At 39.6% G+C, this 24,000-nt stretch overlaps 1 protein-coding gene across 1 annotated transcript in view; it reads left to right on the top strand.

The window, feature by feature from the left end:
• LOC137615380 (intersectin-1-like) overlaps positions 1–24,000 on the top strand; it is a 377,240-nt gene that overhangs the window by 349,166 nt on the left and 4,074 nt on the right. The window contains exon 41 of the mRNA XM_068345199.1: positions 22,035–22,205. Within this exon, the coding sequence (XP_068201300.1) occupies positions 22,035–22,205 (171 nt within the window). The remainder of the gene's footprint in view (positions 1–22,034; positions 22,206–24,000) is intronic.

Genomic DNA, 24,000 nt, shown 5'->3' on the forward strand with positions numbered 1-24,000 from the left:
TTGGAATCATCTAAAACTGCATAAATTAGTCAGGCTAAACAAAGAATATGAAGAATTTGTTATGCCTATTCTTTTATGCTTTATTTAAACAGGATAATTCCAAAGCTTAGCTGTGGAACAAAAGAAAATCAATAAATTAAGCAATGAGAGTTTTGCCAATTTTTATAGAGGGAATATGAAAACGAGAGATCTGGCTGACTATCTTCTAGGTTTTATATTTACAGTGATCAGATTTGTTTGAATTTGTTTTTAATCATGTGCTCTATAATTAATCTTGGTTATGCAAAATAGACTTTTACAAGGATTGATAGGTGATACATTTGTACAAAAATGAACTGAGGGAGTAGATTGCAAATTTACTGCCTATTTTCAAATAAGTTAGGGAATGAGTAAATTTCTATGAATTCTCACATCACATTACCTCACTTTTGATGCACAACATTATATCAATAGAAAACTGAAGCATTTTTATCATTTATACTGCATCAACAGAATTGCTGTAAATATATTTGCAATTTTGCTCTCTTTTAGTTTGGTACTCCTTATTTTCAATATTGTATTTCTGGTAAAGATTTTAGACTAAACAAAATTTAATTATTTCTGGTAATAATTTTTAGACTAAATAGAATTCAATTGTTAAAATATGCTATGTAATGATATAGAACAAAAAATTCATGTATGCAAATGTTATTCTATCAAACTAAGCTTTAATACATTGGTATCTTGCAAAGAAAAAGAAAATTTAGCTGAATAACGTGGAGGCCTAACTAGTCATAAAAAGTCTGTGTGTATTAATGTATTATAAAAAATATAAAATTATACATACTCATAAATCATATATAAATTGTGGCAATATTTGAGTCCTCAATGTTACCCATGTTTTGTCTGTTTATCTGTTATGCAAAAGAAAAGTCTCACTATGGATGTGCAATCAGGAGCCCTGGGTATATCTCACCCAATAGGCTTTGAATATGTCTCAATCTGAAACTTTGCTTAATTGTTATTTAGGTCAGAGTCCTAGGTAATGACTGCAGTAGCATATTTGCTTATTCCTGCAGGATCGAGTAGAGGGCTATTACATATATGCCAGACATCTTTGTAAGAATATTGAAATCGAGTATCTGGCTATCATGCCTTTTAAGATTTTATTCAAAGGAAAAAACCATGATTCAAACTACTAAATAAACCAATATTCCATGCAGAAAAAAATCATGAACAAAGTAGTAGAGCTTTTCACCATTATTCATGTTTGCTCCAAAATATAGAAAAAACATCATGATTAAAGCATACAGAAGGAATTTAGGAAAGTATAAATATCCTTGGAGATAAACAAACTGAAGGAAAACTGTCCCTACACCTGGACAACCTAGATATTTTATTCACTACAGAATATACAGATGTTACGTTTTTGACATGATGAATAATTTACCTGAAATAGTTGATGGGATCTGAAAATAGTAAAAATATTTTTTTTTGTATTTGAATGTAATAAGAATAGAGACTGACTGCATATGGATGTTAATTGCCAAATTATGTAAGGAAGCATAAAATTTTTCTTAATGATGAGTTTGGGGGAATTTTTTGTGCTCTAAGTATGTCTTTTTCTCTTTTTCTTTAGTACAGCAGGCCTAGTTTTTAGGAATACACGACCTGGTGTTCTGTAAAGAGGCAAAATTTATCTGCTTGTCCTCTTGTAATTGAGATTAACTGCATCAATGCTTTCATTTTATATTTTCAAAAGCTGTAGATATCGTACTATATAGGAAGAAAAAAAATATAATTCAGTACAGTCAATTGATTCATTTGTAAAATAATACTACAGACAATTCATTTATACATAATTACACTATGAGCATTCAATTATATTTGCTGTACAGTAATTAACATAATTTTCACAAATCTGAAGTATGTCTGTTGTAAAGTAAAGTTTCCCTTGCTATGACAAGAAATGTGTCTTGCTTCTTTCTTGCAGTTAGCTGTAATTATAATTCAATCAATAATTTCATGCTTTTATGCTCTCACTGTTGAGATCTAAAGCTCAACCCATTACCAGAAATATTTTTGCAAGTTATATATAATATATGCTTATACCAAGGAATAAGTTCAGTACCCTGAATCTTCATTCATTTTAACAGCAAGAGATTAAAATTTAAACTGTATTGCCCAAATGGCCGATAGTCACAGTTGTGAAAAATATTACTTTTAATTATAAAGTAACAGGAAGTAGGAAAAACAAATATTTACAGCATTCTGTAAATGGCAAACGTGTAGGGTAACTCAGTTGGGGAATACCATATGTTTTGCATGTCACACTTTAGACACAACTAGTGGTTATTTGCAGTGTCCTTTTTATTCATCAGCTGCACTACTTTTTTGGCCTATTACTTTAAATCTTTCATTTGGCTTCTTCCCACCTAGTTGTCCAACTGGGTCACGTTACCTTTCCTTAATCTTCCCTGTCATATTAGAAAAGCACTGCGAGAATCTAGACTTGGGACCTATTGGTCTTATTTCTCCAGTGATGATATTGTACATGTCCAGTAAAAGCTTTCAAAGAAATAGTAAGAGTAATCAGTAAATTAGGCCTGTTATTATTGCAAAATTTTCAAAATGAATATTTATCCCAATTTATTTAAATAACACCACATAAAAAAAATCCAGTTCAACTGAGGCAGATTGAAGGTTGGGTTAAATTGGGATAAGGAAACTGAACTTCTATAAGTACTATAGAATGTGGAATGGAGGATTGAATCTTGATTTCAATTGTTTGGGTTAACATCAAGTGATAATCATGTTTGTTCTTGGGATTATAGAAACCTTTTGTCCTTTAAAATATGGATGTGTCTTAAGCTGTGCTGGAATGGTCATTGAATCATTAACAAGGTAGCTACATTACTCTTTTGCTCTTGCTTGGAAGTGGAAGTATATCCAAAAGTAAGTACAAGATTAAGTTAATTTTGTTCTTATAAGGATATAAACCTTTGAAGTCCCATGTGCCTGATAGTGAAAATTATTCTTTTGGCGGGCACACCTAGCACCGACAGTGTTCCCCAAATGGTGATCCCTCTGTAGCGCAGTGAAGGAGAGTTCACTTTCTCTATTCCTCCTCTACCAATCTCTTCTCCCCCTTCCATTCCCTTCTTCGGACATTCTTTCTTTGAGAAGAAGACAAAGAAGATGGTTGTTTGGGAAGGGATAAAATTTCTTTTGGACATACAAAAAATGCCCTACTCCTTCAGGAGGGAGTGATGATTCTCGCAAACTAAGTGGTATTGTACTTTCAGGGTCAGTCAAGCCAACATTAGCCTGTGTTACAGTTGCCCCTGTAGCACTTCGAGAGTGTGAGCAGTCCTATTCAGACCAAACATCAGCACAGTAGGGCAGGGGAGGGTGAGAGCCTCGTCCGCCAATCGGTACTCTTATGGTCAGTTAGCTATCGTGAGCCTGGTGATACAGCCACTGCTGTTTCATCAGGTGCAAGTGAACTGTTCTATCTGGACCATCATATGGTAGGCCAGAAAAGATATCATTCACTCCACCTCCTTGTGCCAAAACCAAGCTGCTCATCAACTGTTACCTTTGGAGTCAGTCAGCAATTGTGAAGCTAGTGTGAAAGCCATCACTATTTTTACCAGTTGCAGATGAAAGGTCCTATCTCAGATTGATCTCCAACACCATACGGTTGGCCGATATGGGTATCATTTAAGCTACTCTTCATACCATTATGGAGTGCAGCCAACTTAGCTTTGTGTAACAGATAATGCTGATCACTCAAAATGCTACCTAGTTTTCACTTAGACTGGTACCATTGGGGTTGGTCATCAAGGTGAGAATGGTGTAACATTGACTGCTGTTTGTACGATGCTAGGTGGTGTGTCCTTGACCAAACACCAACTACGCGATGATAGAGGGTAAGAATACACTGTCGTGTGATGCTGTCCCCCTCCTCTTCCTTTTCCCACTCTGATTCTAACAATTCTTTGAAGAAAGAGAACTTAAAGAATTCCAAAAAGGCCAGTTGTAAGAAGTCCCGTTGGATTTTGATTGAGATCTCCTCTCTATTGAAAAAGGAGATGGTTCCCACTTGGTACCAGATAGTGCAGATCAGGGCATCAGGCTGTGGGTCCAGTACAGCTTCCCCCGCAATTGTACCGGCCATCCATATCGGTTGTATGCCGACGGCCAATCACTGGTGCCACAGCCAGTCGTTCCTGTGTCACAGTTGATCATATGGGAACAACGGCCCATGGAGCATCAGCCAAAATGGGCAGAGGCCAAGAAATTGAGGAGCTTGAGTGCTCCCCCTCACTGTTTACCTGAATGATGGAGTACAGGACTGGTTTGGTCTCTCTTCTTTCACAAGGTACTTAGGTACCTACGAAAGAGGGAATACCACTGCTTGGTACCAGTCTTGCTCGCTGTGGACTATGACAACCCAGTCAGTGACTAAATCACGCTCTGGGTTTCCAAGCACTTAGCTGGGTCAACCACACAACCATACCCATTCACCAGCTGAATACACTGTACAGCTCTTTCTCTGGCTTTAGGGCTTGTTTTCCAGACTTGGAATAAGATCTTTCAGGGCCCAATTCATCAGCTGCCCCCGAATTATAAGTTTTCAGATCCTTTCTGATTTGAGTGTTTGTATTTTAGGAAGAGGAAACAATTCCCAGAGCGAGTTGACGAACACACAGGCTTTGGTTGGGGTACTATCAACCAGCTATCATGGTAGCACCTTTTAGGCATAGACCATAGTCACTTCAAGTATTGAAAAGGTGCTAGACTCTTCATTTTCCTCTCAAGAGAGATATTCAGGTAGAGGTGAAAGGGATGTTGTGTATCAATACAGTACTTCAACCACGATTGAGTATCCCTTGCTGATCTTTCAAAGCAGATTTCAGCCATGCCCTTAGGTCAGGTTTTAAAGGAGGTCCCTGGTTTCTCTAAATCCCAGTAATGATTGCCAGCAGTTTTATATTCTCTAAGGTTGTAGACCCTGTTCCACCCAATCTTGTCCATCCCAGGCTCAGTCTACTATGGGTGGTAGGAGGAAGAAGAATTAGGGGAAGAGGCGCAGAGGTACGTTCGATGTTTATTCCACCCTTCTTCTACTCAAATGTGATACATACCTACCATCCAAGTTTGCTCTCTTGACCAAACTGGTACTTGTCAGGTCACGTTCAGTTGGAACTTTTGACCGATACTCGGCCTCTAGAGAGGAAGACTTCATGCTTTGATTGACTTTGGGAAATTGTAGTGCATGTAGGGCTTCAGTCATTCCAAGAGTACCTCTTGTTCCTCAGGTGTTCTCAGTAGTGTCCACCTGAGTGTTAGGTTTTGGTCGCTTGGAATGACTTCTTCGGAGTCTTCATGACGAGATAGAGATTACTCTTTGCTCTTTTAACAATCTGAGGATTATCATTAAGGAATCTGAGCTCATAGGAATGCTATTCTACTGGGTATTTTTCCTTGTACTCTTATCAGCCAACTCAGAGCAGTAGTTCGCCTGTTCATGATCTGTGGAAACTGCTAAACCAATCATGGTAGCTAGGAATAACTGTTAGCAAGTGAGGAAGAGTAACTTTGCCCCCTCTACTTTCTTCCATTTACCAACTCTTCCTTCCTGCTCCTATTCTCTTTTTCAGACACTTCTCAGAAGGAAGAAGCAGTAGTAGTCTGTCAGGAGGACACTCAGAAAAGTTCTTTGGGTCTTTGTAGGGATCTAGTACCTGCACCATCCAGGTAGAGTGGAACTTTTTCGTCCACCTCTGTCTCCAGTTAGAGCGCTTTTCAACCAATCACAGACTTCCTCACTTGCCTTTGTCGAAGAAGCTCCTGGGGGAATGCTTCATGCTAGATGGGAGGTTTGAGCACTCTTGCCTACCCTTGGACATATGTCCCAGTGGATAGTCCATATCCACAAGTTACGGGTGCATGTGCCTCATACTAACCTTAGGAAAGCATCAATGAGTCTTTCCCTCAAGAGTGTGTCTATTCTCTGTTTCAGCAAGATTATTGGCGAAGAAGTGGATCCTCGGTATTGTGTGGATCCTTCCTCTTCAGGGGAATTATCCATGTTTGAAGGGAGCTTCAAAGTCTTACCTATCCTAGAACTTAGGTCTTAGTGTGATATGGTCCTTATCCTCAGGGAACTGGTACATTTGCTACTGCTAACCAGATGAGGGCATCATAGGAATCTTTCTCTCAAACTGTCTCTCTTCTCTGTATCAGAGAGAGAGTATTTAGAGTTTCTTTCTCCTCCCTATGTCAAACATTTTAGAGGTAGGGACAGCACCAGTTGATCTCGAACAAAGGTTTGGGACTTGGCCAATCCTATCTCTCCACGTAAATTGATATGAATACGTATACCTGGTGTCACATTAGGACACTTGAGGAAGACTTAACACCTTAGATGCAAGCTTCACAGTCTTCTCATTACCCTGAGCAGCAAAACGAATGATGTGTCCAGACATTGTTCCTTCTTGCTTTTTTGGGCTGCTTGATTACAATAGCAACTTCGGTCAGTGTGTACCTTTATTATCTCAAGGAAGAACTCGCAAGCTTAGCTCTGTCAGTAGCCTTTCAGTTTACTTATTGATTAACTTGGAGCTGAAAGTTGGGTTGGAAGATGTCAGACCACCTTTGTTTCTATATATAGAAGTTGCCCATGGACTTTTTTAACCCCTCTCCTTTTGTCCTAAAGTGACTGCTCAGTAGTTGTGTAACACTCCTAGCTCCCTCACAGAACTTAGTGCATATCTCTCTCGTAAGTCCCAAGGAGAGGCAGAATGACTGGCTCTTTTACTTTTCTTTTTCCCTCTTCCCTCTCAGGGGATGCAGCACCTGTAACCGTTACAAGCCGATTGGACTGTTGATGCTTATGAGTTACGCAACAGACCCTTTTCTTGCAGACTATGACTGCCAAGAAGTAACTACTCCATTCTATGGGTTTGACACTGCCAGCGCTATCTCACTGTAAGGAGAGGTTTTCTTTGTTCTTTTACTAGCTTTTTTTTTAAGCTAGTACTGGCCAAAACCTTAACGGCCTCTGCATTCCAGTATTTAGCTGTTAGAAGGTTATTGGAGTCACCCTCCTCACTCTTGTATGGTACCATTAAGGATGACATGCCCAGGTAAGAAAAGAAACTTTATGCTTTGGTTCTAGGGGATCTCCTTGTATCAGTAAGTTATTTTACCCATTTTAAAGGACAAAATGTTGGTATAGCAAATGTGCAGAAACTAATATCAAATTTTATAATTAATTTGTATTTTACCAAGCTATACAAAGCTGAGTCCTTTACATTATATTTCCCACTTCAACCACCCATCTCAGACCTAGGACTAATGACAAAAGTTGCTATTCTTTGACAGGCAGGTGGGCTGGGCTTCTTCGTTGCACCACCTGTCATTACCAACTACCTTGTTGATGGTTTAATGGCTGATCCAGCTCCACTGAAGACATATCCCTATTTTGAATGAGTCAGGCTTGTATATATAGGAAAAGCACAAATTACTTTAAAAATTTTATAACTATAGCTATTGAAGCTGGCAAAGATAAAATATCTCATAAAGTAGGCAACTCCCTGGGCTTCTGAATACCTTTTCCAGTCACTTCTCAGGATTTTAAAAATTGATTAAGTTTGATTTGGTGTCGATAATTGTGCTATATTATATAATGACGTTTTAGTACTTATGCAATATTAAATGATAACATAAAATTCTTATTAGTTATGTATTTATCAGTTCAGTTTGAATATATACATATGTTTTTGCTTATAAATCATTACATATGGGCTATTTGTATGGTTCGATATTATTTGCACTTTTCACATATCTATCTACCATGAATAAGGAAATAACATTATACCTGTCATATGAAAAAATTTCATTCTTTTAAGTCTTTGGACGCTAATCAATATATTTCTGGGTCGACCTGTGGCGGCCGGTGAAAAGAGTCCTTCTTATATATCTTTTCTGATAAAACCTTCCAATTATACCAGAGAAAGATAAAAGCATGGAATGCTGAGGTTACAACCCTCGCGCGAGCACCTTTTGGGTGTCGTGTATAAAGCAAAGGCGCGTGAAATCCACTATTCACAGGTTGTCTTCCATTTAGTTAATTCCTTCGTCAAAGGGATGGGCCGATACAAAGGCCCTAGCCAACCACCAGCGCCACACCACCCACGCCACGACGCGAGCGCCATCTGAACTACATCCTTCTTTTTGGACTAGATAGTGTGGAATTTTTTTGTGGTGCTCTCGGCCTTTTTTAACATTCATGGATTTATTTCGTCATGTCCGAAGCTCCATCTTCACACATTCCAATGTTAAGTACCATAGTTTGTTTTGACAGCTTTTTATAGTACCGGGCTTTTGTTTTATATCCAGTATAGTTTGTTTTATTATTCCCGTCTGGCCCTTCACGGCGGCCATTGTTTGTTCACTTGTTTGGGAATTCATCTTTGTCTGCCCGTTTAGTACTCTGTCACTTAGGTTCTTGGTTAAGTCCCTGGCCTTATGCCTTTAGAACCGTTATTATTTTTGTGTTTTTATGCTCATGGTACTTTTTGCTAGCAAGTCCAGCCTACGAACAAGATAGCTGTCTAGCTTTGTTATTGTTTAGTGTTTGTCACTCGGCTGTGCTATTTATTTTAAGTTTTAGCAGATGCTATTCTTCGTTCGTAGTCTTATCTTGATGTACATTTTTATTTTATACGTTTATAATAGTGTTGTGTGATTTTTAGTCCTGATATTGTGTCCAAGAGAGCGAGAGCTTGGGGTCCCCGTTTTCTTTTCGCAGGCACGAGTTACCCCTTTCTCTCGTTTTCTTTCTTAGCTCCGGTGGGTGAGCGGATTTCCCGTTTTCCGTTTTGTGCGTTCAACGGGTTCTCCCTCCCTCACCTCTCCCCCTCTGGGTGTATGATAACTTACGAGTTATTTATTTTTGGTTACTTTTCAATTGTTAGCGTTATTTTAGGTCCGTGTTTCGTCCTCTCCCCGTTACGGCTCGGGAGTAGTTATGAAAGTTTTCCACTCCACCTTGAGTTCTACTCTGGCATGAGGGATTCTCAATGACTTTCGTTCTATTGTTATATTTTTTATATTGTTTACTACATGGGACGGGCTTCATATTGTTTAGATACGACCCTCCGGTGGCCCTTACTGCGGTCTCAGGCCACGGCCATATCCACAATAGCCATTGTTATTACAATTGTGTTTTTATTCACAATAATTATTCAGGACCTTTCTTCTCCCTCCGGCCTCACCGGAGATCGTAAATACGCTTTGCTATGATCTAAGCCTTAGCCTTTAGCTGCGGCTTGGCTTTTATATCTTTCACAATTGAATTATTAGCCACAATTGAATTATTCAGGGCATCTCATTATCCTCCGGCGTCACCGGAGGTCGCCCATACACTTCACACTTATTTGCCTTGCCTTTGGCTAAGGCTGTATTATTCAGGACATCTCATTACTCTCCGGCTTCACCGGAGGTCGCCCATACACTTCACACTTATATTTGCCTTGCCTTTAGCTAAGGCTGGTGTTTATATTTATTCTAAGGGCATGTCACTGCTTCCCCGACCTTCGGAGGTCGGCAGATTGCTTCAAGTTATTTATCCTTATGTCATTAACAGACATTAGGTAAATTACAAATATACAAACAATTGAATATTAAAGTGCCAACAATGGTATGGGGCGGTATCATCTTAAAAGTAATATTTGGTTATTAGTTAGATGCAATATTGGTGCTTAGGGAATTCAGTGAGTGCCGGAACTCTAGAATAATAGGGTTTTTTATCCCCTTATCAGAGTTTCAAGAAACACCAGACTCATGTCTCCTTTCTTTTACAGAAGGTCCGTTGTACTGCCGAAGGATGCCCTGCCTCGTTCAACGACCCCGTTGGGCATGACCTCTGTCGGTCTCATGCGCACTGCTCCATCCCCTTTATCCAGGAACCGGGCCAGGCACAATACATGGTCTGGTTCCCGGATTTGTGCTCGCTCTGTTACGAGCTGTCGTCAATTCTACTGAACGATGATGTAAGTGGGTTTTCCCTTTGTTCCTTATTTCTCGTTGGCAGACACTAATTTAGACATGAATATGATATACACAGTATATTTTGGAGAGCAAACCCCCTCCTGCATCACTAATCACTGCAAATCTTACAGGCCGATGATGTCTCTCTTCGTTCAGCAAGGGCTACTCTTCGTCCGTGGGTGTCGGGCTTCGGCAGGAATGCCCCGTCTGGCGCACCCTATCTCCTCGATGGAGACGTGGCCTCCCGCCTCTTCCCAGGCTCGACTACTGCTGCAGTCTCCCCTGACCTTGCTGCCCCCTTAATTGAAGAAGTCAGGGCCAAATTTTCCGCGGAGGATAAACCCCTCGTACCGCTGGACGTGGCAGATCTGGATATAGACGTAGAACCCAGGGACAAGCAGGTAAGTGGTGCCGAGTTGGTGGAAACCCTTTTCTCTCCTACTCCCTCTCCTACCTCTTCCTTTCTAGGTTTTGATAACTGTAAGGCTTCTCCTCGGGATCCCTCTGCCTCCGTACGACACAAGGTGAAGCCACTTCGAACCTATAAGACTTCAGCTTTGCCAGTATCAACGTCACCGGTCCCCGGACCCTCGACAGCTCCTGATATTCATATTGCTCCTCGTAAAACCACTACTCCTAAGAAGTCTAAGTTTACCAAATCCAAGACAAAACCAACGGGTGGCTTTCAGATACCCTGGGGCGATCTCGTCCCCATCGAACTGGTCAGAGATTTGGTCAGAGATCAAGTTCAACATCCCTCTGGGGCGATAACAGAGATTAAGGATATGATGGCTACTCTGATCCGCGCCGGAACTCAGTTTCCTCCCCCTTCTGCTCCAGACGCATCGAAGCTGCCGCCCTTCATTAAAAACAATCCTTGGCGGTTTGCCTTGCATGCCCCATTCTTAGATGGTTCCCTAACTCTGGAGGGCATAGGCACCCGCCCTCTAGAGGACCTGGAGTTCTATCCCCCGGGCCTAGCATTCCCGTTCAATGGTTTTGTACGTTTAAAGGAACATGCATCGGTCCGTATGGACAAGGTACCGAAGGAAACGGTGATATTTCCAAAAGAGCAGGCCCAGGCTATCTGGGCCAGAACACTATCAGAGTGGGGGTGTATTAACTCCAAGCTCACCCCACACAAAGGTGCCTACACTATTTTTACGACAGCGGCCTCCATCTCTTTGCCGCTCATAGACAAAGTCACAGAGCTGACTATACAGGCCATCAAGGAAGGCTCTTCCATGCCGGCTCTCAAAGAGACGGACCCCACCTCTTTGCTTATTCCGGGTACCTCTGCAACCTGGGATGCTGCGGCTTCTACCTTCACGGTGGGGAAGCTAGACCCGGACTGTGCCTCTACTCTTTTCTCTGAGAAGCTTCTCAGATTAATAGAGAGTCTTCTCAAAACTGAGTTCGAGACCCGTACTAGACTAGCTAGGTCCCTCCAATCCATCACCTCCATGGAGTCCCTAGCATCTCTTTACCCAGAGGAAACGCTGTTCAGAGTCGCCACAAAGAACCAGCTGCTGTCCTACCAAATAGACCTCCATGACTTCTGGTCAGCTCGGGTTAGTTGCAGGAAGTTCGTTCTGTCTGAGGCCTCCATCAGGCATGAGCCGAACAGGCTGATAGCCTCCTCCTGCTGGGGTAAGACCCTCTTCCCTCAGACTGAGGTGGATAAGGTTCTTCAGGACGCGGCGAGGGCAAACCAGAATTTGCAGGTAAGGTGGGGTCTCTCAGCCAAAAAGAGGTTCGAACCCCAGAGACACACGTTCTTCAAGAAGAAGTAGAGGTTTAGTCCTTACAAGTCTGCCCGGGGTACCTCGTCCCCACAGTCTTCCGCTGCCTCGACTTCTCGACAACAGGCGCCTCCTCAGCAGGTAGTCTACCTCGCTGCTCCCCCTGGTACACAGCCCAACCCCTCTTGGATGTCCTCTCCTGCATACAACCCTGCCTACGAATCCTCCGGTTCCTTTCGTGGATACCAAAGAGGGAGTTTCAGAGGTAGAGGACAGTTCCGCCAATGCGGCGGGCCTAGAGCAAGGGGTTCCCGTGGAGGGAGGGGCCCTAAGTTCACTCCCTCCCAATGATGTGATGCCGGTAGGAGGGAGACTTTATCACTTCCGGGACCATTGGACCTTCAGTCCATGGGCTCACAGCATAATATCCAGGGGCTTGGGTTGGAAATGGTCACAGGGATCCCCTCCTCCACCAGTGACCTTCTTCCAGAGACCCACTCCCATCCTGGAAGAGTACACCGCAGAGTTACTCAAGAAGAAAGCAATCAAACGGGTTCGATCCCTGAAATTCCAAGGCCGCCTGTTTACAGTCCCGAAGAAAGACTCGTAGGCGTTGAGGGTAGTTCTGGACTTGTCGAAGCTCAACTCTTACATCCTTTGCGACAAGTTCCGTATGCTGACTATCACTCAGGTACGGACCTTACTTCCCCGTGGGGCCGTCACCACCTCTATCGATCTTACCGACGCCTATTATCATGTCCCAGTAGCTCGAAACTTCTCTCCTTACCTAGGCTTCCGTCTCGGCAAGAGAGCCTTTGCATTCAAAGTCATGCCCTTCGGTCTCAGCATTGTCCCCAGGATATTCACAAAACTGGAGGAGACGGTGCTCGAGCAACTCAGACACCAAGGGATACAGATCGTCGCCTATCTGGACGATTGGCTCATTCGGGCCCAGTCGCACCAGGAATGCAACAGAGCTACATCGAAGGTACTCCATTTTCTCGCCAAACTGGGCTTCCAAGTCAACCTCCGGAAGTCCCGCCTACAACCATCAAGCCACTTCGAATGGTTAGGCATCCGTTGGGACCTCTCAAAGCACAAGCTCTCCATTCCTCCCAAGAAGGTAAGGGAGATAGCTTCCAAGGTCAGGAACTTTCTCAAACACAAACAGGTGTCCAGAAGAGCTTTAGAACGAATCCTCGGCCTTCTCCAATTTGCCTCACTGACCGATCTCCTATTAAAAGCCAAACTCAAAGACATCAATCGAGTTTGGAGAAAGAGAGCGACAATACCTTTAAGAGACAAGACCTCGAAGATCCCCTCTTTCTTGAAAATGAGACTACAACCATGGTCCGAACGGAGGAACCTCTCCAAATCGGTTCCTCTACAGTTCCCCTCTCCACAAGTGACAATTCATACCGACGCGTCTCTGAGTGGATGGGGGGGGGGGGTTACTCCCAACATCAGATGTTTCAGGGCTCTTGGTCACCCGCCATGAGACAGTTCCATATCAATGTTCTCGAAGCCATGGCGGTGTTCTTGACCCTGAAGAGAATCTCTCCTCCGAGGTCGACCCACATCAGAGTAGTCTCAGACAGCACGGCCGTAGTCCACTGCCTCAACAGGGGGGGGTCCAAATCACCCAACCTGAATCAGATCCTGGTCACTATCTTCGCCTTGGCAGCCGACAAAGACTGGTTCCTGTCAGCAACTCACCTAGCAGGAGTCCAGAATGTAATAGCAGACTCATTATCCAGGACGAGCCCACTGGAATCGGAGTGGTCCCTGGACATGCGCTCCTTCCGGTGGATACTCAGGTTGGTTCCAGGTCTCCAGGTAGATCTATTCGCGACCCGACTCAATCACAAACTCCCATGTTACGTGACACCGAACCTGGACCCTCAGGCTTATGCCATGGACGCATTAACCCTGGATTGGAACCATTGGCAGAAGATCTACTTATTCCCTCCAGTGAATCTTCTACTGAAAGTCTTGCACAAACTCCGCTCCTTCAACGGGGCAGTGGCTTTAGTGGCACCTCACTGGCCAAAGAGCAGTTGGTTTCCTCTCCTCCTCGAGTTGAAACTCCGTCCCTTCCGGATCCCATTCCCCAGACTGACCCAAGTGGTCCAAACTCGGACTGTGTCAGATTCCTCAAGGATAGCCAAAACCCTAACTTTGTGGATTTCATGAAGTTTGCGGCGCGTAGGGCCGCAGACATCGACCCAGATAATGTCCTCTTTATAGAATCAGACAAAAGGGACTCTACGATTCGCCAATATGATTCGGCAGTTAAGAAACTAGCAGATTTCTTAAGGACTTCAGACCATTCGGTTATGACTCCTAATTTAGCCATCTCCTTCTTTAGGTCCATATTTGACAAAGGCCTAGCAGCTAGCACTATAACCACCATTAAGTCAGCTCTGAGGAAAGTCTTCCTGGTTGGGTTTAACATTAACCTGGCGGAGTCTTATTTCTCGTCTATTCCAAAAGCATGCGCTAGGCTTCGACCTTCGGTTCGTCCACAAAAGGTCTCTTGGTCTCTAAATGATGTCCTCAAACTGGCCTCCGACACGGACAACGAACCCTGCTCCTATATCACTCTTCTTAGGAAGACTTTATTTCTAACAGCTTTGGCCTCGGGTTCTAGAATCTCAGAACTAGCAGCTCTCTCACGAAACTCAGAAAACATGGATTTCCTTCCTTCAGGTGAAGTACTTCTTTCACCAGACAGGGCGTTCCTAGCTAAAAACGAGGACCCCCAAAATAGGTGGTCCCCTTGGAAGATTATTCCTCTTCTCCAAGATACTTCTCTATGTCCGGTAACCACTCTCAGGGCCTTTTTAGCCAGGACTGCTACCCGATCGTCTGGCCCCTTGTTTATCAGAGAACAAGGAGGTACCATTTCCATACGTGGTATTAGGCAACAGATCCTATACTTCATTAAACAAGCCAATCCGGGATCATTTCCCCATGCTCATGATATCCGGTCTGTAGCTACCTCCATCAATTATTTCCAGAATATGGGCTTTGATGACCTTAAAAAGTACACGGGTTGGAAATCTCCTATGGTCTTCAAACGCCACTATCTAAAGAACTTACAGGCTCTTAAATACCCAACAGTTGCAGCTGGGAGCCTTATCTCTCCCCAGTGATCTTTTGTTCTTCCTTTCATCCATCTCTTTTCTTCTCCCTCCTACCCGCCACTCGCACCACGACGCCGCTTCCTTGGTGGTTCGTTAGCCCTAAGTTTTTTACATATTAGGTTAATATGATTGTAACTATTATTGTTTACCGTAGTTATAGGGTTGGGATATTCTTAGCCATGTCAGTTTTGTTGCATGTGTCCTCTGATACTCGGAGGCTTCCCTGTTATCATGTTTGTTTAACCTTACTCTCACTATGCCCTGTGGCTAGTTTATGTTTTATGCCTACTTACCTTAATTATATATGATTTTCTTTACATGGTGTTGTTTCTCTCCCCTCATTAAATTAGTAGTTATTGTTGGGCTTGGAAGGCATTCTCTGGTACATTTTCACCGGCCGCCACAGGTCGACTCAGAAAAGGGATTTTGACGAAGGAAAAATCTATTTCTGGGGAGAGACCTGTGGCGCCCGGTGAAACCCTTCCCCTTTATTTTACACGATCCCACCCTTTCCTTTCCAAGCCGTCATGACCAATACAGAAGGATGTTGTTCAGATGGCGCTCGCGTCGTGGCGTGGGTGGTGTGGCGCTGGTGGTTGGCTAGGGCCTTTGTATCGGCCCATCCCTTTGACGAAGGAATTAACTAAATGGAAGACAACCTGTGAATAGTGGATTTCCCGCGCCTTTACTTTATACACGACACCCAAAAGGTGCTCGCGCGAGGGTTGTAACCTCAGCATTCCATGCTTTTATCTTTCTCTGGTATAATTGGAAGGTTTTATCAGAAAAGATATATAAGAAGGACTCTTTTCACCGGGCGCCACAGGTCTCTCCCCAGAAATAGATTTTTCCTTCGTCAAAATCCCTTTTTTGTCACTCATTGCATTGGAGGCAATCTGTAAAATGTGAGCTTGGATCATTGGGCTGGTAAATCTCATCTTTTTAATAACTATAATCTATATTGCATTGGAAGATAGTATAGGGTATTAGAATAAATACAATAGCCAAATTTTATTCATATATATTGATATTCTAATAACAGTGCATACCAAAGAAATAGGATAAGCATGGAAATAAAATGATTGAAAATTATAGACCATGTGCATGTGTATAGAAAAGTATGATTTTGTAAATCTATTAGCATATAAAATTGCAGGTAATCATTCAGTCAGACAACTCATTTACCTTAGTGTAGGTGATAGTACATGAGAAGGTGGTGTCAAAACAAACTATGCTGGTGTTTAATTTTGAAGTAGAATTTAATACTGTGCAGTATATGTAAAAAAATTTAAATTAATGTAATATAAAAAGCAGTGCTTCCAAACTAATTTCATGCCCTTTCTATCTTGATAAAACATATTCTAAGTTTTAAACAATAAATACCTTATCAACACAGTGCAGATGGTTTGGTTACCATGGTTGCTAAGCATTTAACATTTTTTTGATATTATCAATTTACATCCAGGACAAAGCATGACAAGTCAAACATGATGAAATATCCTTAAATTATTCTTTTGTAATATGACATTTTACCTCGAGGGTTTAAATTGATAAAAATGAATTTGGGTATCAAGATTAGCCTAGAACACAAATAAATTGTCTAAAACTTTATCATATTGCAGCTTAATAACACTTATGTGTTCATCTCATCAATATCAAACAAAGATGTGGAGGTAGGTAAAAGTTTGATAATTGACATCCATTATGGAATACTCCCAAGTACACCCTTTAGTTGCAGTTGTAAAAAGAAATTTAGGAATCCAGAAGGAAGTACTGTTTATCCTTTTCCTTCATAACATCCATTGTTGAAAGGCTGTTATTTCCGTATAAGAATAATAGTACAATATATCATTCCATGATCACACAAATTAGAATTACCCATTCATTTAGCTTGCAAAGAATAGAAAATATCAATGATTACAATCCTTTAGCATTACTTTAAAAGAAATTAAGTATGTAGAACAAGTTTGAAAGTTTATGATTTTTGTAGAATTTCAGTGCAGTCCTTAATTTTTATGTTAGCAGTATGTAACAAATGGCCAGTAGTATTCAGGACTTTGTTAATTTAAATAAGAACACTAACCCTATAGTGACTGATGCACTTTTTTCATCCTTGAATAATTTGGTTGTTTACCTGTTATTTTGTATTCTAGCTCATTTTCCAGTACAAGTACATTTTATCATATCAAATTAATGAGGAAACGATGTTTTAATGTTAGAATTGCAATTCCCTCACCGATAACATACACATGAGAAATAGATAGCAAGTACTGTAGTAGGTTGGCCAAGGCACCTGCCACCCACTGAGATAGTACTGCTAGAGACATATTCGGTCCTTTGACCGGCCAGATAGTAATACATTAGATCCATTTCTGGTTACAGCTCATTTTTACTTTGCTTACACATGCACCAAATAAAATGGGCTATTCTTTACATATTCTTCTATTTTCTCATATACTTGACAATACTAAGATAACTACTGCACTGTAATTGTTGAGTGACTACTTTCCACTTTGTGAAGATAGCAGAGAGTCTTTAGCTATGATAAGCAGCTCTTCTAGGAGAACAACAAAATCAAATCATTGTTCTCTAGTCTTGGGTAGTACCATAGCTTCTGCACCATGGTCTTCCGCTGTCTTGGGTTAGAGTTCTCTTGTTTGAGGATACACTCAGGCACACTAGTCTGTTTTCTTATTTCCTTTCCTTGCTTGGCTATTTTTCCCGTTGAAGCCTTGTTGCTTATAACTACATGTATTTCCAATTAGGGTTGTAGCTTAAATAGTAATATTTCATTAATACAGTAATTAGATTTTTTAAATACAAAATTTACTCAATTCTATTTCACTGACTACATTTAAAATAAGGTTTAAGTAGTCTGACTTACAGATACATCCTACTATTGTGCTAATGAATACACAAAAAGACAGATTTAAGTAGTTTACTTCATAGATACAACTTCTTTCAACCATATTATTCCCACTGTATTTCAGGGCCGACTGCTCAAGTCAACCTTTTCCATCTATTTCTATTATCCATCTGATCCACTGACACCCCACACTCCTCCCCAATACTGGCAAATTCTTAGTCCTCTTTATTAGTTCCACCTCCTCCTAATTACATTATTTGCATTTCATTATTAAGGTTTTACCTTTGTTTTCATACTTGGTTGGCTAGACAAGGCTGTAACTTGACGTTTAGCCAGGCTTGTGACCAGCAGCAAGTTGAACTCACTTCTCCCCTCATTTGGTGGTTTATTTTACTTTTTAGATACATTACTGTGCTAATGACTACATACAAAGGCAGTGTTGAAATGTAACTTATTGATAACCAAAACCAATGTAGTTTTCTCTTTTTTTTCCATTTAATTTTCAGACATTGGTCAAAATGGAGTTATGGGATAAGTGCAGTTTGCTTTATAATATACTTTTACTTCGGAGAAAAATATAAGCAACTTTTTATATATTCTTATTCACAAAAAATATGCAAGCATACAGATGAACTGGTGATTAGAGGAATTATCTATCTATCTACCATGGCACTTCCCCCAATTTCTGGGGTTAGCCGACATAAAAAAAAAATGGAGGAATAGGAATTGTTTATTCCCAGTATTTCCATTACCATAGAATTGTTAAAAACTGGAATAACCTAACAAAGGTGCTGTTACTACATGTGGTATGAATTCTTCCTGTCCACGCAAAAGAAGGGGCCAGGAGGAATCCAGGTAGCAACAGAGGCATTGCTGACCTCCAGTTTAAAAGCAAGGAAACCAATCTTGCATCCCTTCTCTCTCCTGCAGGCAAAATCCACCATATCTCATACTTATCCAGATGTAATTGGACCACTAAACACACCCAGCCCTTTGTAATCTTGTTGAGTACACTCGTATAGCTCTCGCAGGTAATTCACTGAAGTGATGGTGTTTGGATAGGTACTACTAAAGAAAACATCAATGGCTATAATAGCACAGTTGATAGTTGTAATGCCTGCTTCTGCAAGGTAAATGTACAAAAGTACTTTGCAAAATAAAAAAAAAGTAGAATTAAAAATGGAAACTATATATAGTACAAGTGCTTGTAGCAAAAGAAAAACTTACTTGTAAATTGAGCATTCAATGAAACAAAGCTATTAATATCAACAGTCACAAAATAAAAAAAAAAATCTATATTAATGTATCTGACAAAGAGCATACAACTTGAAACGTCTGACACCACTATTATTATAAATTTAATGCACAATTAAAAAGATAAATAAGAAAGAAACATTAAAATATTGGGATAGGAAAATATGTAACTGGTACAAGAACTATACATTTATGTTTATTAAATAAGTAGACTATAACAGATGTGAAAAGCAGGATCAGCTATCTCATCTATCATTCAACTGTTTTGTTGTCTTAGGATGAGCAATTTAACAGTCTTTTTTTCCAAAGTATTGTATTTTTACTTCTTGAGTAAAATATTTTATTCACTTAACCTCAACACAATAGTATATGATAACTAACTTTGTCTGGTTAAACTTTTCAATGATAATGACATCATAAATACAAACCTAGTTTATGGTGTTGCAGTTTACTGCTTACATGAAATCATTCAAAGGTTAGTAGCCCATTTCTGAAGGATTTCAGACCAAATTTCTCCTGAGGCTGTTTGATTGAAAATTGAGTTAAAAAGAAAATTGTTAGATTTCGCACGGCAGGCCTATAGTTCAAGCAAAAAAAACAATTGAACATAACTATATATTCATGTTCACAGTAGTGTAGAACAAGCTTTTCACTAGGTTGAAATTCGTAAACAATTTTTAACTGCAAACCATCTTAATTGACTTGACAAAGAGTTAGTAGTCAGTGGCGATTCTAGGACTATGAAAGTGGGAGGGCCAGTTCAGGGCCAACATAGATGTGAGGGGGGCCATAGGAGGTTATAGTTGCAACCTAAATGAACCTTCACGGGTGGGGGAGTTCAGGAACATAAAAAACTCATTACATATACTGTATAGAGATATGAAGGCAGGTTAAGAAGGCGCATAGTCAACTGACATTTATATATTTAAGAAAGATAGGGGTACTGAGAAGATTGTAAGACATATAGTTTTCAAAACAGAAGTGTGGATAAATGAATGAATGACGAAGTCATCTAGGTAAAGATGGAATGTGTGTAAGAATAGAAAGTCACATCAAAAGGACTAAATCCTAGCTTCAAAACGGAATAGAATCAAACACGTACGGTATCTATATAAGTGATTTCAATCTTGTTTTCTTTTTGCACAGTCACTCATAAAAGTTTTTGGACAAGATGATGTGTAAGTCTTTTGAAACAAATTTATGAATACAATTTTCTCTATAGCAACTTGAAAATTATATAATACATATTCATTAATAGGTTCGTTCCATCAAGATTTTACAGTCACGTTAGAAAATCTCTGACAAGGAGCTTATCTAATCTTTCCTTCTTCCCTAACCTATGGCAGGTGGAAGGACGGAGTTTATCCAAAAGTACACAGTTATCCATCCTCAAACTAACCCATCAACTACTTATTTACACATTTCTACCTTTCCATCTATTCTGCATAGAGAAGAGAAAGAAAGGGTTAGGTTGCAATTGGTTACCGTGAGACTTTTAACATGACTGTACAGTACCTATAATTGCATACCACTAACGTAAAGCATAAGTCCTCCACAAATTGTTATGCTAGGCTGCGCATTGCTATTAGCTTATGTGACTACATCAACAATAGTTTTAATCTCATGCAATTATCATAATGTTGCTAAACAAAAAGGAAGACTGATACATAAACATTCTTTGGTAGTAGTATATTTAATGCAGCCTGATTCTTTGATTATCATGCCTACTGTCTAATTCATTAACAAAACAGTCTAAATAAATACTCTTAGCATGTGCACTTCCAATAGACAGTAGTGCAATGTTACTCAATCTAGTACTGGTCATTGAATTTCTGAGAAATGTTGAACTATATATATATATATATATATATATATATATATATATATATATATATATAAATTTTATATATATACTGTATATATACTGTATATATACAGTATATATATATATATATATATATATATATATATATATATATATATATATATATATATATATATATATTTATTTATATATATATACTGTATATATATATATAATTATATATATATATATATATAATTATATATATATATATATATATATATATATATATATATATATATATATATATATATATATATTAGATAGGATATGCAAAAAAGGGGGGGAGCACCAACCTGGGGGCCAGCTGAAAAACTGGGAGGGCCATTGCCCTACCAGGCCCTTAGAATTCCCACTGTTAGTAGTTGCTTCTAGAATGTGCAACATTCTCACACATTTTTTTATACTTCCCATTAACAGATCTTTGCTTGATACCAACTGTAAGGGACTTACATTTTTAACAGCATTTTTTTTCTTTTTTTTAGATTTTAAATTAGAATTACATGAATTATTTTGATCTACAAAAAATAAAATATTACTATTATGGTTACATAGCATAAAATACAGGTATTAAGCAACTAACATTTTGCAAGAATTAGTTGGATGTTATTGAAAATAGACTATATGTAACTGAAGACTAGTTCAAACATAGTGAATTACATTTACAATATAAAAATACCAATGCTTTTTATGCACTTTTCCTCTATGGTTTATAGGTGTGTAGTATGTTTAGCTTCACATTATCTTTTTCCTCATAACATAGCTATTTCTTGCATGAATTTTCACCATAGATTTACAATAGTTTACAATGAATAAACTGTTGACACTTAACATCCTTACTTCTGCTTTTCCACCCTAATTATTTTCATATTTTACTAAGTATAAGTCTTTACTAATGACTTACCCATTTACTCATGAAATAAATCACTTTTTAATATAATCCTAAATATTTGAGTTCAAGTACAACTAGATTACATATTGTACAATAAGTTGTCAAAACTAAACCGAGAAAACTGTACCTATACTTTTTGTACATTGTGTAAACCTATTACCTTTATTATCGCTCATCCCATTAGTAACAATGTTAATATCACATGTCCATTTCAATATGTTTTCAATAGGTACCTTACAGTCATTCTGTGAGGTAAGCTTGGGATCACAAGTTCACCGTACCAGCACTGCCATGTCTCCTCATCCAAAATGGGATTCTACAATGCAGTTCCAGGTCAAATCACTGACTGAAGATGTTCTTTGTATTACCGTATATGACAAAGGATATTTTAAGCCAAATGGTTAGTAAAATGTGCTCATTTTAGGTAAAAAAACACTTTGCTTATCTGTACATAAATACTTTATTTGTATTATGGTTTTTAAAATTAAGAACTGAATCATTTGGTCATTTTATTATTTCAATGAATCTTACCAAAGTTCATTGCTGTCTCCTGACAAGTGGTGACACTCATGATCTGTAATTATAGATTAAGTATTTCTACAGTTCCCCTCATTGGTATGATGGCTGCCCTGTTTAGTGTTCCCAAATATGCTTGTCTGCTACCTAAGCAGGTGGCTTCCATGTGATTACAAGGATTCCCTCAATCTTGTTATTCGCCTCTGACAGATTGCAAGAAGGGGATAGACAAAACCAAGGTAGCTTTTCCCTTTGGTACCTTTTTTCATAGTGTATTGAGTGCCTTATGATGGTACTTGTTTCTTAAGTGTTGAGGTATATATCCCAAATTTGTTAGAGCATGGGTTTGCTCTGTTTGCAAAATTAGAAAACATTTCAAAAGAATTATAGATCTACATGTTAAAGGCATAGTGGTAGAGACAATGGGTGCTCTTTAGACCAGTGGTTCCTAAGCTTCTCTCTATCTTTCTCCCTGCAACCAGTTCAACCATCCAAATTTCCCCTTTTCTTATAGACAAGGGAAAAAGCAATTGGAAGACACTGCGGCCATTTATGTATTTTTTTTAAAGAACAAATATACTGATAAACATATAGTAGAGTAATTTAAAAGGACTTTTTTTTACTCTTTTACTTTAGAATTAGATTAGATAGAATTCTGAAAATTCATCTCATATTTTTTTCATTGATAGTAGGCAGTGTTATTAGTTCCCCCTTGGTAGCTTCAAATGTCTCCCAGAGCAGGAAATACATCTTTAGACGATAGGTGTGATGAGTGTGGAGGTAGTACTGAGCAAGAGGTGAAAGGATATCTTGATTATGTGGAATCCCATAACAGGGATTGGTATGGTAGGAATAGCAAGTGTAGATTCGTGAATGGGCGGATAGAAACATCATTAATTGCAAAATTCCAAGATTTTAAGAATGCAATGATAAAACAATCTGCAGGCATCAAAACTCATTAGGGTCAAATAAGGGGTTTTTTCATAACAAATGGATTTAGTAAGAGTACTTTTCAGATCAGAATATTTTCATACTTCAAGCATCTAATAATGATTAAAAATTTTTTTTTCTTTTCAAATGAAGATTTAGGATAAGATCATAGAAGTATTTACTATGCCCTCTTCAGAGAATGTCAGTGTAGGGTTAGACAGTAACCATGATATCGCCACCTAAGTTGGGCTTGCTCCCAGATTCACCTCCCCATGTGGCCTCATGTTCACTTCAACAACTAAGATGTACCACACCATTGAAACCCCTGACCCAAAGACAGACTTGAGCCACTCTTTCCAAGGCTGCCGACACATCACTTATTTATGCCAAGGGGAGAAATTTTCATTGTCAGCCAAAGAGTACTAGATGATAGTTAAAGATTAAAGGTGTCTGGTTTTAGTTCCAGTTTCATCAGAATAGATGCTCACCAGAACGTCAGCCGGGCAAGCACCCCCCCCCCCCTCTCTATGGTCCCCAACCATAGCAGTGGCCTCCCCAGTAAACAGCTTAAACTCATGTTTCTGGGCTGGGATCGATCTGCTGCCATGCAAATGCTAGGCGAACACGTTACCACTGTATTAGCCAGGAGGCTAGTACAGTATAGTACTACAAAGATTGTGTAGATGAGCTGTGTTGCCATTTTTGTGGGGAGAGGGGATAATTTTAATGAGGCGCAAGAATTGAGCTCA

This window comes from Palaemon carinicauda, chromosome 21, assembly GCF_036898095.1.
Source record: "Palaemon carinicauda isolate YSFRI2023 chromosome 21, ASM3689809v2, whole genome shotgun sequence".
Lineage (NCBI taxonomy): Eukaryota > Metazoa > Arthropoda > Malacostraca > Decapoda > Palaemonidae > Palaemon > Palaemon carinicauda.